The following is an 18,260-nucleotide window of genomic DNA, read 5'->3' as shown; positions in this document are numbered from 1 at the left end:
CAGCATGGCCTCCCCCAGATCATACAGACGTGCGGACTCTCAGAATCTCAGTCCAGAACATGTGGGGTTCCCGGCATGCAGGAAAGGCAGTTTCTCCTGGCACTTGCAAATCCCACTAGAAGGCCTAGTTTTGAGCCTGGGTTCCCTACCTGGCAGCTAAGTGACCTTGGGCAGTCATTTCCTGTGTCCAAAACTCAGTTTGCCCGTCTGTAAACTGGCAGCAATAGTCCCGCCCTCAAAGGGCTTTTCAGCAGAGCAGATGATTGACAAGTGCTCAAGAAAGAGCAGTTGTCGCCTCATTCACAGCTGGCTGCGGCTTTTAAGGTCAGGACTGGTGGCTCAGAGAAGGACACGGCCTGGATGAGGCATTTGAGCAAAGTGGCACACGACGGCTCCAGTGCCCAGCTCAGTGCACACGGAACGCCAGCCTCCAGGGTCCTGCTCTGTGGCTGCTGCAGACGGTGAGATGATGGGGGTCCAGGTGAACAGAATGAAAGATACCAGCATGGGCCAGAGAAGGCAGGTGCCTTTGGTTGATCCCCAGCCCTTTGGGAAGCTTCCACAGCGGGCCTTCTCCTGCAAGTTTCCCCTGTGAGCCCCCAGAGGGGAGAGCAGGGGAGGCCTGGAAGCCCCACCCAATCAAGGCAGAAAGGGTTCCAGAGGCTGTGGGGGTCCCATGATCCGGACCACTCTGTGGATGACTCCAGGCCGGGGCCCCCAGCTCCTGCCCCAGAGCTCAAAGCTCAGCATACAGCACTGGTCCTCCCCCGCCCCCCTCCATTTCATGGACACATTCATTCCGCCTCTGCTGAGGAGCCACTGTCTGAGGAGGGAGCCTGAGGTGGGAGGATCACTTGAGCCTGGGAATTAGAGGCTGCAATGAACTATGATTGCACCACTATGCTCCAGCCTGGGCAACAGAACAGGGCCATCTCAAAAACAAATTAATTTTAAACAATCAATGAAAGTAATTATTTGAATCATTTTCTTACTGAGGCATGATTTGCATACAGTGGAAAACACTTCACTGTTTAGAGACTCTGATAAGGGCAGAGGGCCCTCCCCAGAGGCACTCAGACAATTCCGTATCTTATTTCATGGAGTTCATGGACTCCCTGAAGATCCCAGGGGAAAAGCCACAACCTAGCCCAGAGGAAGAGAAAAGGCGCGGTGACTTTTGCTGGTTGGCTGTTCAGCTTTGGTGGATGACGGAACACTGTGGAGTTCGCTGGTCCACCCTGGCCCATCAGACCCTTCTTCCTGCTATGCTACAGTTGTTGTGGTGCTCCCCTGTCCCCCTTGAGCCCGAGCTTCTGGAGGGCAAGGAACGCATCTGGTCCACCCTGGTGGCAGAATATGGCTAACTGTGAATGAGCCAAGTCCACGGTCTGGGGCCACTTAAAGACTTTAGAACCAAGAAGTATTGCCCGGGGGTGAGAATGCAGTGGAAAAAGCAGCGCCACCCCCAGCAGCCACACTGGGCCACACCAGTCCTCCCTGCCATCTCTAGTTCCTTCTCCAAATGAGATTAGACCAGGAATGGAATCTGACTGTCTTTTTTTTTTTTGAGACAGTCTCGCTCTGTCAGCCAAGTTAGAGCGCAGTGGCACTAACTCCTGGGCTCAAGTGAACCTCCTGCCTTGGCCTCCCGAAGTGCTGGGATTACAAGCATGAGCCACTGCACCCGTCTGTGACTCTACTTCTCATTCTGATGCCTGTGGCCTTGGGCAGTCACCTCCTCTCTTGAGCCTCAATGTCTGCATCTGTGAAATGGGAAATCAACCGTGTTCCTGGGAGGATTCCATCAGCAGCTGCGGATACGCTGCCTGGCTCAGCTGCACGTCTGGCAGATGTCACGCTCCCGAGAAACATTAGCTCTTACCATCATGAGGTCTGAACTCTAGGTCTGGATTTTTTTTTTTTTCCTTTTCCTTCTGGCAGCTTCTTGGCGTCAACACAGACATGCCTGAGGAGCTGTTCTGGAGCCTGAAGGAAAAAACAGACCCTTCACCTCTCCCAGAATCCTCCCTCTTATTATTTCCCTTCCAGCTCTGGGAGCAGACACGGATGGGGGGACAGGAAGTGGGGCCACCTCCAGGCCAGCTCAAGGTGGTGAAGGACAACTGACTCAGGTGAATGATTCCCAAGGAGCCGCCCTTCTCTCGGTAAGGGCCCACTTTGCACCTCGGTCCACACACCAGACACCACTCGGCTTCTGTCACCAAGGGTGCACGGGGAAGGTGAGCTCAAACACACCCCCGGGACGCCTTCGCTCCGGCTTTTCACATGAATCTTAACAATCTAGATGTGAGCTTTCTTGGCTCAGAACGGATTCCTGGGAATACTCGTTTCTGGTTTAAAGCAATCAATGAGACTCTAACAGGCAGGAAGAAGGGAGGTGGGCACACAGACCTAATGATGCCCTGTGTGGGCGCGCTGCTGCTCAGGCGTATTTTTGGTGGGGCTGGCTCAGTGCTGATGCCAAAAGAGTTCATCGTGAACGGAGGGAACCGGAGATGCTGGGAGGGCTGGCAGCCCAGGACAGCTGGTGAGGGTGGCACTGGGTTTTCCACTGGCTGCCTGTTCCTGAACAATACACCTTGAGTTTTAAAGTCCCCAGGGACGGCGCCCCCTTTAACGTGAGCCTCTTGTGTTCTCACTAAACCACCAAGTGCACACAAAGGTGAACAAGACACGTTCTTTCTGCTCTAGGGAGTTCCAAGTTTTGAGGGGGTGGCAGGTGACAGAGCTGACAAGTATAACACGGTGTGATGCCTGCTATTGCGGAGGGAAGGAAGCAGCTCCAGGAGGCCTGAGGATGGGTGTTTAACCCTTAAAGGTTGGATGGAGAGATGGTTTTCTGGATGGGAGCAGCAGGTAAGCCAACTCCTGAATGATAATGAGTATTCATTTCATAAACAGACAGGGTTAAGGCTGTGCGTGGTGGCTCACGCCTGTAATCCCAGCACTTTGGGAGGCAGAGGCGGGTGGATCACTTAAGGTCAGGAGTTTCAGACCAGCCTGGCCAACATGGTGAAACCCTGTCTCTACTAAAAATACAAAAATTAGCTGGGCATGGTGGCAGGTGCCTGTAATCCCAGCTACTCACGAGGCTGAGGCAGGAGAATTGCTTGAACCCAAGAGGCGGAGGTTTCAGTGAGCTGAGATCATGCCGTTGCGCTCTAACTTGGGCAACAAAGGTGAAACTTCATCTCAAAAAAAAAAAAAGAGAGAGAGACACAAGGTTAAGAGGAAAGGTTTGAGTTTGTTTTTTCTTGTTTTTGTTTTTTTTTCAGACAGTGTTCACTCTGTCGCCCAGGCTAGAGGACAGTGGCATGATCTTAGCACACTGCAACCTCTATCACCCAGGTTCAAGTGATTCTCCTACCTGAGCCTCCCAAATAGCTGAGATTACAGGCGTCTGCCACTGCGCACAGCTAATTTTTGTAGTTTTAGTAGAGACGGGGGTTTCACCATTTTGGCCAGGCTGGTCTTGAACTCCTGACCTCATGATCCACCTGCCTCGGCCTCCCAAAGTGCTGGGATTATAGGCGTGAGCCACCGTGCCTGGCCTAACCTTACCCTGGGTGGAGACAGAGAAAGGCTCCCATATGTAAACATCTAATTGTGTACATCAAATGAAAACAGTGCTCTAGGCAGAGGAACAGCTTTTGTGCAAAGGCCTGAAGGTGAGAAAAAATACGGGCAGTCTTTTTCTACCCCTTCTTGGTTCCTAGAAATTCAAGTGGCAACTACACACAGTGAAAGCATGCTGGCAGTAAGAAAGCAGCCTTGGGGCCAGGCATGGTGGCTCATGCCTGTAACTCCAGTGCTTTCAGGAGGCTGAAGTGGGAGGACCGCTTTGAGGCCAGGAATTTGAGACTAGCCTGGTCAACATGGCAGGACCCCTGTCTCTGCAAAAAAATTTAAAATTAGCTGGTGTGGTGGCACACACCTGTAGTCGTAGCTACTGGGAAGGCTGAGGCGGGAGGATCACTGGAGCCCAGGAGTTCGAGGTTGCAGTGAGCTTGATCAGGCCCCTTGCACTCCAGCCTGGGTGAGAGAGTGAGACCCTGCCTCAAAAACTAAAAATTAAAAAAATTTGTAAAAAAAGAAAGTGGACTTGGGGATCCTGTGATCTCCAATTCCTCCACTTACCAGCTGTGGGACTGCAGGCAAGCTGGTTTACCTCTCTAAGCCTCAGTTTCCTCACCTGTAAAATGGCCCTAACACCGCCTTCCTGGGGGATCATTACTATAAAAAGAGCGTCATGCAGAGAGCGCCAGCGTGGAGCCTCATGCTCAGCAGGTGCTTGGGGAATTATGTTCATTATCACCATCCTCAGCCTGACTTTCTGGTCCTTTCTGGATGGTGTTCTCAGAAAGGGACCAAGCTGATTCCTCCCCAGGAAGTCAGGGGTCATCTTGGTCCTCAGGGAGGCAGGGAGAGTCAGCAGCCCTGGGGACTCAGCCTGTCCTCTGGCCACCTTACCCTGAGGCTCTTCTCCCTTCTTCTCAGGGAAGATTCCCAAGGGAACGGCCTTGGAGGAAGGGACCTGCGTGACCCACTGGGTCTCTGGGAGCTGACGTTCCCATGCCAAGCCAATCGCATCGCATACATACGTACATAACCTTATTGAATCCATACAACTACTTCAGGATCCAGGTGGGAGTACTGAGGCTCAGAGAGGTAAAATGATTTGCCCAAGGTCATGTAGCTGGGAGAGGTGGGATACGTACGTAACCTTATTGAATCCATATAACTACTTCAGGATCCAAGTGGGGGTACTGAGGCTCAGAGAGGTAAAATGATTTGCCCAAGGTCATGTAGCTGGGAGAGGTGGGACCAAGATTCAACTCTCAGCTATGGCTTGGAGTGACGAGGACATAAAAGAGTGTTTAAAGCATAGTCAATAACAAACATGTACACGTATTTGGTCTAACTACTTCACATATATTAACTCACTTAATCCTTCCCAACAACTTCAAGGGAGGTACTATGACTATGCCCATTTTATAGTAGATAAAACTGAGGCTCAGAGAGCATAAGTGACTTGCCCAAGGTACCTGGCAAGGCCCTTGAAGCCAGGCTCCTGCCACAGCCTGAGCCCTGACGACAGCTGTGTCCTCATCTCATGCATTCTCATTTACTGTTGCTGGCTTGTCCCTGACACAGGGCCTCTGCATTCGTAGTCCCCTCAGCCCGAGATGCCCTTTCCACTGATTTGCACACCCCTGGCTCATTCTTACTTGGATTTCTGTCCCATTATCACCTCCTCAGGGAGGCCCTCCGGATCCACCCTAAAGCTCCATTCTCAAGCCACCCTGCTATGCCTCCTTCACAGATTAACACCTGTGGGGCGTTTTGTTTACTGTGTGTCCCTCTCCAGGAACAGCAGCCTCTCTGAGTCATCTCTAAATCCCCAGCCCCTGGTCTATAAATATTTGCTAAGTGGGTAAAAGTGACCGAATTATGCAGTCCCCTTCGGAGGAGGACCAGGGGCAACTTTCCACCTACCTAAAGTTCTACCTGCCTACTCTGGTCTAACGTCAGAACCTCCTCTCTGACCCTCTCCATCTCCCTTGGGTTATGAAATCTGAGCTCTGGGCAGCAAGAAGGGAAGTCGCTGCAGCTACATCTAGGAAGGTTACAGAGCAGGAACACAGCATCTCTCATCCCCGTGGGAGGCTGGACCCAGGAAACTGACAAGACTCCCAGCATGCTCTGCGGCCCTTCCTCCCTGTCAAACCCACAACCGGGGGGAATTCCTGAGTGTCCCGTGGGCTGCCGGAGAGCCCACCCCTCCAGCGGGGATCCCAGCCACAGAGAATGTCCACTGACATCCATCCAGATTCAAAGCAGTGGGAGGCTAGGAAAGAGCACGTGAGAAATAATAAAACCAGGGAAGACCCAAGCAAGCAAGAGCTAGAGGAATCCCTCCTTTCTCTCTCACATTAGTCTTCAGATTGAAGTGCATAAAACTTTTTAAGTAAAATATTCAACATAGTTCAAAAGGAACATATAAAAACGTTTACAGAGGAAAAGCTCCCTCTCCCTTCACCCTTTCCACTCCCCCCGCAACCCCCACCAAGTATTTATTAGTACTTTCTGGTGGATTCTTCCAGTTTGCAAATATAGCAATGACAAATGTATACTCTTATTTTCCCCTCTTTTTACATTTTCTATTTCTTTTTACTTTGCAGCTCCAGCTCAAAGGATCCTTTTTAAAAAGATAAAAGGGTACCATATTACATATGCTGAGCCGCACCTTTTACTTCTCTAGTTGGATATAATTCTATATTTCTACACACACAGAGATACAGATATAGATGTATAAGTGCGTGCATACACACACCAGTTATTAATGGTTTTCTGCAATGTTCATCTAGTTCTCCTGGAAAGGGGTATCTGGATTGGGAGGTCAAGAGGGGGTGCTTTTCAGCTGACACACAAACAGCTGGGCCACCCTCTCTTAGTGATCAATACTGGAGGCTGGTTCTCTGCACTTGAAGCAGATGCCAGGAGCTAGCTCTTTCCCAAAATATCTGCAGCTCCCATTTCCTGGGCGTCTACCAGGTACTAGGAGAACTCTTACAACAGAGAAGGAAAGCTGAGAATCAGAGAGGTAAAGTGACTAGCCCAAGGTCACACAGCCAGGAAGTGGAGCTGGCAGGGTTCACAGCCGGTCTGTCCCTCGCCAAAGCCGGTTTGTTCCCACACCTGGCCCCCGCGGTCTCCAGTCCCCACCCTGGTCCACAGCCGGAGGCAGAACCGGCCACGCCGAGGTCAGGACCCAGGGCCAAGTCCCCAGCCAGGCTGAACTCGGCGGACAAGCGCTCTCTCCGCCATTTCCCTGCGGGCACCTCGGCCCGGCCTCCCAGGGCGCCCCGCCCCCGGGCCGATGCGGGGTGCGCAGCCTTTGCTGGCCCCAGGAGACCCAGTGAACTCAGGCGACGACGCCGGGCTCCGGGCAAAGTGCTCTGCGGCCGCTGCCTAGCTAAAGCCTCCCAGCCACCCGCGGGGATGAGGCCGCCTGAACCCATTTTACAGATGCGAGGACGAAAGCAGGCGCGGAGAGCCGGCTGTCCTGCCTAAGGTCACCCGGCCGGCGAGCGTCGGAGCCCAGTTCCCACCCTGGTCCGCTGACTTCAAAACTTTCCGCTCCTGCGCTGCCGAATGCACACGACTCTCAGGTGCGGGGCGCACGCACCAGCCGGGCTGCCTGAGGCGCTTGCCCGCCCAGCCCGAGGCACCTGCCCTGCGCTTGGGAAGCCTGGGCCCCGCTCCCTCCCCGGTCCGCAGTCCCCCGGCCAGGGAGTTCCTGGGCCAGTCCGAGGCTGAGCGGCTGCGGCACTGAGCATCGTCGCACAGGTCCTCGCCGCCACCGCTTGTCTCCTAGTATGCGAAGTGGCCGGCGGGGACCCATTTGAAAGAGGAGGAGACTGAGGCGCAGAGAGGGCCCGCCACTGGCCCAAGGTCACACAGCGCGGCGGCGGGCCGGGGCCCCCAACACTGGCCGTTCGGAGGTCCCGCCCCGGTCCCCGCGCCGCCCCCCGCAGGTACTCACAGCCGGTCTTGCCCTCGAGCTCCCGCACCTCCTCGGACGCGGAGTGGGCAGCACCCATGGTGCCCGCGGCGGGGGCCCCGGGGCGCGCGTCCCTCTCAGGCCCCGCACTGGCCTCGGCTTCGCAGCGGCGGGATTGGCCGCGGGACTGGCCTCAGGGCTGGCCTCGGGTCGGGACGCCGGCGAAGGCTGAGAGCCGCGGGTTCCGCGTGGGGCTGGAGCGCGGCCTCTTATAACGGCAGAGGGCGGCGCGCCGCGGTCCTAGCGCCCGCCGGTTTCGCGCACTGCGCGGCTTGGGGAGCGCCCAGCCCGGGCCAGGAAACCGCCGGGAAGGGGACCCTGGAGCCCACCGTTCTGGGTTCCCAGTCCGCGAAGCAGCGGCCACGTACTCCTCGCCCCTTCCGCACCCCTGCTGGATCTGGAAGGAAACAGGTGTGAGCAAAGTTGGGGGCGTGGGTAGGAGGGGTGGGACCCCTGGGAGGTGTTAGGCCCACTCCCAACCCATCCCACCTTACATCCTCCAGATCTCAGGAGGGAGACTCCACCTAGATAGTCAAGGAAGTAGGCGAGCATGAATTAAATCTGTGGAGAACAACAGTAATAATAATCCTATTTGAAAATGCACCATGCGCTTTCGTTTATTCCAGGAAAGCCCCAGCACCCTTCTGAGGTGAACACACCCACGTGGCGGCCCTTGTGGGCCCTGCACAGCCCGGCAGCTGAGGGGCACCTCAAACTGCAGGAGCGGGCTGGGCGCCGTGGCTCACGCCTGTAATCCCAGCAGTTTGGGAGGCCAAGGCGGGCGGATCACTTGAGCTAATGAGTTCGAGACCAGCCTGGCCAACATGGTGAAACCCCGTCTCTACTAAAAACACAAAAATTAGCCAGGCTCGGTGGCACATGCCTGTAATCCCAGCTACTTCGGAGGTTAAGGCAGGAGAATCACTTGCACCTGGAAGGCAGAGGTTGCAGTGAACTGAGATCTCGCCACTGCACTCCAGCCTGGGCAACGTAGCAAGACTCTGTCTCAAAAAAAAAGCAGAAGCAGGCCCAGGAGGCTGCATTTGGGACAAACTGCTGGAGAGAGGGCCATGCTGGTGGTCCCCACGCCCATTAGGGAAGTTCTGGGTTAAGATGGCTTAAGGGGTTGGCTCTCCATCCAGGTGGGGTGACTGGGGCCGATGCTGTTGCTTGTGTAACATGACTCCTCCTCCTTAAAATAAGGATAAATTAATGAGATGTCCACCAAAGGGCCTGGCATGGACACAGCACATGGCCACAGAGGCTGGTGGGCACTGTGGAATCTTGTCCCCTGGAGAGGCACACAGCCAGGGCAGAACATCAGGGTCAAGGCACTCCTGTTCTGAAGGCTCTAGTAACAACAGTGCTTAGTAACACCACCATCAATGACCGTCAGGTATCAGGTCTGTTCTGGACGTTAGGCTCTATGGTAAATGTTGGGGGAGAAGGGGGACAGGGTAGGGGGCAGCAGTTTTTCGGTGCCCACAGAGGGGACTTGGGTGGACCTACCTCCATCAGTTTCACAGGCTGCTGGGACGGGGGCTGCTGAGAACTGCTGTTCATTCCTGCAGACTACAGGCTTAAGCCAAGGGTCACAGCCCTTTCCAGGGACAGGAGGTGACTTTCAGAGCCCAAGGTAGAGGGTGGGGGTTGGTCCTGAAACCACCTAGAGCAGCAGAATCAGCCCCTTCCTGGTTGCAAATCCAGCTTTTGGCCAGGTGCAGTGGCTCCTGTCTGTAATCTCACCACTTTGGGAGGCTGAGACAGGAGGATTGAGCCCAGGAGTTTGAGACCAGCCTGGGCAACATAGCAAGACCCCAGCTTTACCAAAAATTAAAACTTTTTAAAAATGAGCTGGGCACAATCGTGTGTGCCTGAAGTCCCAGCTACTTGGGAGGATGAGGCAGGAGGATCGCTTGAGCCCAGTAGTTAGAGGCTGCAGTGAGCTATATGATTGCACCACTGCACTCCAGCCCAGGCAACAAAGCGAGACCCTGTCTCTAAAATGGAAAATCCAGCTTCCCCTTACACTGCCTGTCTGCAGCTAAGGCAGCACCTGCAATCTGCGTTTTAAAGCACTTTCCAGAGGGCAGTGCAAGACCTGATCAAGGTGGAAAGATGTTGGCTGTGGGGCATCAACAGGTCTGAGCTGGCTGGACAGCTGATCTAGGGACTGCATTTCGGGTTAGAAGGATTCTGGAAACAGGCAGGCCACTGGGATCGGGAAAAGGAGCCTCAGTACTCCCTGGGAGTTCTGAGCCTCTGAGCCAGCCCATTACATACAGCTGCTGGGAGCAATTTTATTCCAACTTAAAATGTCAGTTCCTGGAATTTTATTATATTAAATTAGTTAAGGATTAAATGATGGAGCTGTCTGATGTAGGGGATAGGAAGTGGCATTCTCTGGACATCAGCCCCTCCTGCTTGGCACAGTTGCTCCAGTGGGGACAAAAGCCCTGGGACAAGGAGAGGGGCCAATAGCTTCACACTGTCCTTTGGTAATCTTGAGGAAGCTCCTGGTATCTAGGATGAAGGGAGCCTGTCCTACCAGATCACCTGTCTACGCTGACCCACTGACTGCTGTTAGCTACTAGACAAACGCTGACCCACTGACTGCTGTTAGCTACTAGACAAGCACTTGTACTTGTTCCTTTACGCCTGAAACTCTCTTCCACTCCCGCTTCCTCTTCAGACCTCAGTGGAAATTCACATCCTCAGGGAGGCCTTCTCAAAGTCCTCATCTCCTCTCCTGGGTCCACAGCCAAACAAGCCACCATCACCAGCCAGCAGGGAGCTGGGAAGAAGGAAGTCTTGTGTAGGATGACAGAGGAGGATTTATTCCTAATTGCAAGCTTGGAGAAGTAATCAGGAGATCCTTGGAGCAGCACGAAGTCAGAAAAAATCAAGGCACAATTTATGCATTTGTTCAATCATTTATTCATTGCACATTTATTGAGCACCTACTATGTTCAGGGCTCTGGCTGGGTCCTGGAGCCACAGCCAGGAATAAGATGCCACCTTCACTCCTGAGGAACTCCTGGTGGAGTGAGGAGACAGACATAGAGGCAGTAACAAATCTGATGGGTAAACAAGGGTTGATGTGATGGAGCCCACAGAGAGATGGAAATGTTCAAACCAGAATGGGCCCCTGGAGAGATTCTGTCATCCCTAAAGCTGAGCTTCAGGAAGTCCAGGACTGTCCCCAACTGTGGTCCCGAAGGATATAGCAAAGCCAAATTCTTGGTGGACAGATGATGTCTCTGTGTGGGCCTCTGCAGTGGCACCCACCATCTGCCCGGGCTCTGCCCTCCTCTGGCAATGATGCGCACATCGCAGGGCACCCTCCACACACAGCCAGCCGCTGCCTGTTCCAGGACGTCATGGCTTTCATTCAAACCTACCAGTGGCTCTGCAGGCATCAACAAAGCAAGAAGCAAGAATGAAGTCTGCAGCTGTGCATGGGGTCTGGCCAGGGCTCATTGGATTTTTTGTCTAGAGCCCTGGAAGAGGGGCACCCCGTGGGGGGCGAGCTTTATCCCCCACAATAACACAGCATGACTTTTGGAGCACTGGGAAACACTTCAGTCACCAGGCAACTGCGTCTTTTCTCCCAGAGGACCTCCTCCCGGAGGAGCTGATTAAAAGTGGTGGCCGCAATTCATATAGCTGGTCCCTGTGACGCCACAAAGGGCAGCTGAGCCCAGAGATAGCCAAGACGGTCTTCACTTGACTCTCCCACCTTCCTGTCAAAGAGGGCTATGAAACCATACTTGGGCAAGTTAACCTCTCTCATCCTCAGTTTCCCCATCTGCAAAGTAGCAATAACATTGTAAGGGTTAAATGCAGATTCATATATGTAAGGTGATTCATATATGTAAGGTGATTGTGAAGGTTAAACGCAGATTCATATATGTAACATTGTAAGGGTTAAATGCAGATTCATATATGTAAGGTGATTCATATATGTAAGGTGATTCATATATGTAAGGTGATTGTGAAGGTTAAATGCAGATTCATATATGTAACATTGTAAGGGTTAAATGCAGATTCATATATGTAACATTGTAAGGGTTAAATGCAGATTCATATATGTAACATTGTAAGGGTTAAATGCAGATTCATATATGTAAGGTGATTCATATATGTAAGGTGATTGTGAAGGTTAAATGCAGATTCATATATGTAACATTGTAAGGGTTAAATGCAGATTCATATTGTAAGGTGATTCATATATGTAAGGTGATTCATATATATAAGGTGATTGTGAAGGTTAAACGCAGATTCATATATGTAACATTGTAAGGGTTAAATGCAGATTCATATTGTAAGGTGATTCATATATGTAAGGTGATTCATATATATAAGGTGATTGTGAAGGTTAAATGCAGATTCATATATGTAACATTGTAAGGGTTAAATGCAGATTCATATATGTAACATTGTAAGGGTTAAATGCAGATTCATATATGTAAGGTGATTCATATATGTAAGGTGATTGTGAAGGTTAAATGCAGATTCATATATGTAACATTGTAAGGGTTAAATGCAGATTCATATTGTAAGGTGATTCATATATGTAAGGTGATTCATATATATAAGGTGATTGTGAAGGTTAAACGCAGATTCATATATGTAACATTGTAAGGGTTAAATGCAGATTCATATTGTAAGGTGATTCATATATGTAAGGTGATTCATATATATAAGGTGATTGTGAAGGTTAAATGCAGATTCATATATGTAACATTGTAAGGGTTAAATGCAGATTCATATATGTAACATTGTAAGGGTTAAATGCAGATTCATATATGTAAGGTGATTCATATATGTAAGGTGATTGTGAAGGTTAAATGCAGATTCATATATGTAACATTGTAAGGGTTAAATGCAGATTCATATTGTAAGGTGATTCATATATGTAAGGTGATTCATATATATAAGGTGATTGTGAAGGTTAAACGCAGATTCATATATGTAACATTGTAAGGGTTAAATGCAGATTCATATTGTAAGGTGATTCATATATGTAAGGTGATTCATATATATAAGGTGATTGTGAAGGTTAAATGCAGATTCATATATGTAACATTGTAAGGGTTAAATGCAGATTCATATATGGAAGGTGCTTAAAACTGCCTGACACAGTAAGTGCTAGCCAGTGGTGAGCTGGTAAACAAGTTCTCTGAAAAGGGCAGGAGGGGAGGAAGTCCTAATCTGCAGCAGTTGCCAATTTCTGTGTGTAAATACTCCTACCATAGTCAATTTCAAGTTACTGATAATTTAACAATAGGCTTGCAAAATCTCTGAATTTTGTTTTTTAGATATGGGGTCTCACTATGTCACCCAGGCTAGCGTCGAACTCCTGGGCTCAGAGGATCCTCCTGCTTCAGCTTTCCAGGTAGTTGCAAATACAGGCATGCGCCACCATGCCCGGCTTAAAATCCCTGAATATTTAACCATTTGCTCTTGCAAGTCAAGACCAGGAAACTACTACCTAGTTGACTGCCATATGTTCATTTACTTGTTCATGCATTCACTATTGAGTGCCAGGAGTTTGGAAACTACAGTGAAGGAGACAGTCCCTGACCTCAGGGATCCCAAAGTCCGCAAGGAAAGAGATGTGAACAGAACATCATGGTATGCTAGCTGGTACCAGTCACTGCAGGGGCCTGGAGGAGAGGCACCCAGCATATCCCCATTTTATTGATAGAAAAACCAAGATGTTCCCAAAGGATTGTAAACCAGAATCAGAGCATAGACTTGAAGGTGTCTGAAGAGCAGTTTCTGTAATTCACCTGTCCCTTCTAATGGTTTAGCTTGGAGCAACTCCCAAGGCATGGTAATGTTCCAGGAGCAACATGACATTTTTCTTAGCATTTGGGCCACTGACCAAGAGATTTATGGGGACTCTAAGTACCACTGAGACTTCCTTTGCAAAAATTATAACAGAAAGTTATGACACTGAGAGAGATCTGATCTCACCAACCCTCATCTTGCCTCGAACCTCCAAAATGCCCTTGGTCGTTCCTGGGCTTGAGCCAAGCTAACTTTGGGATAAATTTAATTTATAGTTTAAATTATAACAGCCCTTCCCCAAAACTAAGCCACCTTCATAAAACTAATGAAAGGCTACCAGGTAGCCGGGCACAGTGGCTTAAGCTTGAAATCCCAGCACTTTGAGAGGCTGAGGTGGGAGGATCGCTTGAGCCAGGAGTTCAAGACTAGCCTGGGCGAGACCCTGCCTCTACAAAAAAATAAAAAATTAGTTGTGCATGATGGCACATGCCTTTGGTCCCAGCTACTCAGGAGGCTGAAGTGGGAGGATCACTTGAGCCCAGGAGTTTTAAGCTGCAGTGAGCCATAATCACACCACTGTGTTCCTGTCTGGGGGACAGTGTAAGAATCTGTCTCTTTAAAAAAATGAAAAGGACACCAGGTTAGGAGGATGAGAGGGGCCTGAATTCCACTAAGACGCAGGCGTAGTTAAATGACAACCAGCCGTTATTCCAGAGGACACAAGATTTGCAACTACCCCAATTCACTATTATGGAACCTAAGATTAGCCTTTTGAGATGTCTTTTCCTGCATTTCTGATGACTGGATGGTCCCACCCAGACCCTCAACTCTTGGCTCAGCCTGTCCTGTGGCCTCCACCCAGAAGTGGACTCGGTGCACAAGGACCATTTTCCACATCCCTATGACTGCATCCCCAACCAATCAGCAGCCCCCATTCCCCTAGCCCCCTGCCCGCCAAACTAGCCTTTAAAAACCCTAGCCTCCAAATTTTTCAGATTGATTTGATTTGACACAGGATGGCCAGCTTTGTGTCAATTAAGCTCTTTCTTTATTGCAATGCCGTCGTCTCAGTGAATTGGTTTTTGTCTGTGCAGCGGGCAGGAGGAACTCATCAGGTGGTTACATCATCTTGCTTGGCCTCTTAGTGAAGACTGCACCTAAACCACATCAAACAAGCAATGTGCGGTGATGCTCTCATAAAATAGGTACGGGGAGCGGGAGACCGCACAGGTGGCCTGCGTCAGTGATTTGGCTCTAACACACACGCTTTTTCTCATAAGATCATTCAGGCTCCTTAGGTTGGTTTCATATGTCTCTTGGTTTTCGTGTCAATGGGATCAGAGATTCATCCGCAATTTGCATTTTGAAATTAAAATTATTGTTTTGATTTTTTTTTGAACAATCTTTTTTCCCCTGAGGCACCCTGATCTTCCCCCATAGCCGTGGGCATGCTATAGGAGATAGATTCAGATCTGAGTTGAATCCTGACTCTGCCCACTCTCTGGCTGTGTACCATTGGGTTGGTTACATTGCAACTCCAAACCTCAATGTCTTCATCGTTATAACAGGCCTCACAATCCCATCATTGAAGAGTCGGAACAAGGGTGAAATGGCTGGCATAGAGCACACCCTTCCCAACTGTCTGTTCCTTTTTTTTTGGTGGGGGGTAGTTGAATATCAAGGACTTTGTAGCCAGCCTGACTCTCCTATCTCTTCTAGCCTCCCGTCCCTCCCGGCCCCGTGACTCCCAGTGCGACACATCAATGAAACTCACACTCAAATCTCTGTCCGGCTCCCAGTTCTTACAGAATCAGGTTTCGTCTTGAGAGAATGACCGCAGCAAGGGGATTTTAGAATAGTTCCTTCTCTTCATTCTCTGAAAGCTTTAAACTCAACCTTAAGTTAGAAAATCACTCCTTGCCCCTTCCTGGGTGGCACAATCACTGCTGTCACCAACATCGTCGCCTGAGCCCATGGCTGGAGCTGAGTGGCCCAGACCTCAGAGGGACGCTGCCCCATAGAGGGGCAGGCTGGCTGCCTAAAAATAGGAGAAGGAGACTGGGGCTCTTGGGGAGGGCAGCTTGAACTTGTTTTTCTATTATTTATATAAATAGTGACCAATTACCAGAACTTGCAGGGGGCAGGTGGAATGTTGTCCCTGGATGGGCTTCAAACTGCATTATTGTCCAAGAAACAAAGGTACCAACCAGAAAGAGGTGGCAAGGGCCCCCCCAAAAAAGTGAAAATATTCACTTCACCTTTACTTTACATCGAGCCTGGTAGGGGAGGCTGGGCAGGGGCCATGAGGGTGGGAGCTGCCGAAGAAGACAGGAAGAGTCAGCATTTGGAAGGCTCTGCTAGGACCTCTTCTCAGGTAGAAATGCAACAGCCCCGGGTAGGGGATGCTTTTGTTTATTCATTTGTGATTTGGGGAGAGGCATCTTACACCATTAGACAGGACTGTGTGGTAGGCAGAACAGTGGCCCCCAAAGACGCCCACGTCCTAATCCCTGGAACCTGTGAATATGTTAGGTTACATGGCAAGAGAGAATTAAAGGAGCAGATGCAATGAAGGTTGTTCATCAGCTGACCCTGAGATGGGGGAGATTACCCTGGATTATCTGGGTGGGCCCAATGTAACCGCAAGAGTCCTTATATGTGAAAGAGGAAGGCAGGCTGGGCTCGGTGACTTGCGCCTGTAATTCCAACACTTTGGGGGACTGAGGAGGGCAGATGGCTTGAGTCCAGGAGTTTGAGACCAACCTGGGCAACATGGTGAAACCCCGTATGTACAAACAATTCAAAACAATTAGCCAGGCATTGGTAGTGCTTGCCTGTCATCCCAGCTACTCAGGAGGCTGAGGTGAGAGGATCACCTAAGTGTGGGAGGCGGAGGCTGCAGTAAGCCATAATCATGCCAGTGCACTCCAGTCTGGGTGACAGAGTGAGATCCTGGCTCCAAACAAAACCAAACCAAATCAAAGAGGAAGGCAGGAGGGTCAGAGTCAAGAGTGATATGATATGAGAAAGACTCAATCGGCCATTGCTGTTTGAAGATGGAGGAAGGGCACCAAGAAAGATAGGCAGGCTCTAAACACTGGAAAATGCAAGAAAACACATTTTCCTCTAGAGCCTCTAGAAGGAACACAGCTCCCTGACACCTTGATCTTAGCCCAGCAAGACCCATTTTGGACTTCTGACCTCCAGAACCGTAAGATCATCTTTTTTTTTGAGACAGAATCTCACTGTCCCCCAGGCTGGAGTGAAGTGGTGCAATCTTGGCTTGCTGCAACCTCTGCCTCCCAGGCTCAAGCAATTCTCCTGCCTCAGTCTCCCAAGTAGCTGGGATTACAGGCAGGCACCACCGTACCCAGCTAATTTTTTGTATTTTTAGTAGAGACACGGTTTCACCATGTTGCCCAGGCTGGTCTTGAACTCCTGACCTCAGGTGATCCACCTGCCTCGGCCTCCCAAAGTGCTGAGATTACAGGCGTGAGTTTTGTTTTTATAAGCCACTGACTTGGTATAATAATTTGTTGCAGCAGCAACAGGAAATGAATACACACACTGGGTTTGCACTTGGAAAAATACAGTGCCAAGGAGACAGCGTTGACCAGATTGTCTTTCTACAAGGATGATTTTTTTTTTTTTCTTGAGACGGGGTCTTACTCTATTGCCCTGGCTGGAGTGCAGTGCCATGATCACAGCTCCCTGTAGCCTCAAACTCCTGGGCTCAAGCAATCCTCCTGTCCCAGTCTTCTGCCTCAGCTTCCCAAAGTGCTGGGATTATAGGCATGAGCCATTGGCCCGGCCCTAGAGGGATGATTTAAGTTCTGTGTGCATGTAATCACCTTGGTTCTTATTTAAATGCAGATTCTGGGATCCAGGTGTTCTATCTCAGGAGGCCCAGGAATGCATTTCATTTTACTTTTTGTATTTTTATTGATATAGTAGCAAATATTTTGGGGACGTGATATTTTGATACATGTATACAATGTGTCATGATCAATCAAGTTAATTGGGATATGCATCACCTCATTTTTTTATTTGTACTGAGAACATTGCAAATTCTCTTCTAGCTATTTTGAAATATAAATTACTGTTAACTATAATTATAATTCCCTATTTACTATCAGATTCCCTACTATCAAATACTAGAACTTATTGCTTCTATCTAACTGTAATTCTGGACCCATTACAGGAATGCTTTTTTTTCTTTTTTTCAAGACAGAGTCTTACTCTGTTGCCCAGGCTGGTATGATCTTAGCTTACTGCAACCTCCACCCCCGGGTTCAAACGATTCTCCTGCCTCAGCCTCCCAAGTAGCTGGGATTACAGGCACGTGCCATCATGTGCCTGTATTTTTAGTAGAGACAGGGTTTTGCCATGTTTGCCAGGCTGGTCTCAAACCCCTGACCTCAGGTGATCCACTTGCCTCAGCTTCTCATCTTAAAGTGCTAGGATTACAGGCGTGAGCCACCGAGCCCGGCCTTTTTTTTTTTTTTTTTTTTTTTTTTTTGAGATGAGATCTTGCTCTGTTGCCCAGGCTGGAGTGCAGTGAGTGGTGCAGACAGGGCTCACTGCAACCAACCCCAACCTCCTGAGCAACTAGGACTAGAAGCACACCACCATGCCTGGCTAGTTTTTTTTGTTTTGTTTTATTTTGTTTTGTTTTGAGACGGAGTCTCGCTATTTCACCCAGGCTGGAGTGCAGTGGTGCGATCTTGGCTCTCTGCAAGCTCTGCCTCCCAGGTTCACACCATTCTCCCACCTCAGCCTCCCGAGTAACTGGGACCACAGGCGCCCACCACTGCGCCCGGCTAAGTTTTTTTTTGTATTTTTAGTAGAGACGGAGTTTCACTGTGTTTCACTCGATCTC

At 50.0% G+C, this 18,260-nt stretch overlaps 1 protein-coding gene and 1 long non-coding RNA gene across 4 annotated transcripts in view; one reads left to right on the top strand and one right to left on the bottom strand.

Annotated features, from left to right (window-relative positions):
- TESC (tescalcin) overlaps positions 1-7,845 on the bottom strand; it is a 62,666-nt gene extending 54,821 nt beyond the window's left edge. For 2 of the 3 annotated variants that reach the window (XR_004439553.1, XM_033220453.1), the window contains exon 1: positions 7,568-7,845. Coding sequence is in view for 2 of the 3 variants with exons in the window: in XM_033220453.1 (XP_033076344.1) it covers positions 7,568-7,625 (58 nt within the window). In the remaining variant the exon portion in view is untranslated. The remainder of the gene's footprint in view (positions 1-7,567) is intronic. The other variant, XM_033220454.1, reaches the window with a different exon arrangement.
- The window catches only part of LOC117089337, a 43,529-nt gene continuing 33,090 nt past the window's right edge, over positions 7,822-18,260 (top strand). The window contains exons 1-2 of the long non-coding RNA XR_004439554.1: positions 7,822-7,996; positions 8,789-8,988. This is a non-coding gene — a long non-coding RNA (uncharacterized LOC117089337). The remainder of the gene's footprint in view (positions 7,997-8,788; positions 8,989-18,260) is intronic.

This window comes from Trachypithecus francoisi, unplaced genomic scaffold (assembly GCF_009764315.1).
Source record: "Trachypithecus francoisi isolate TF-2019V2 unplaced genomic scaffold, Tfra_2.0 Lachesis_group11, whole genome shotgun sequence".
Taxonomy (NCBI): Eukaryota; Metazoa; Chordata; class Mammalia; order Primates; family Cercopithecidae; genus Trachypithecus; species Trachypithecus francoisi.
The sequence above is the reverse complement of the archived record's forward strand: the minus strand, read 5'-3'. Positions and strand labels throughout refer to the sequence as shown.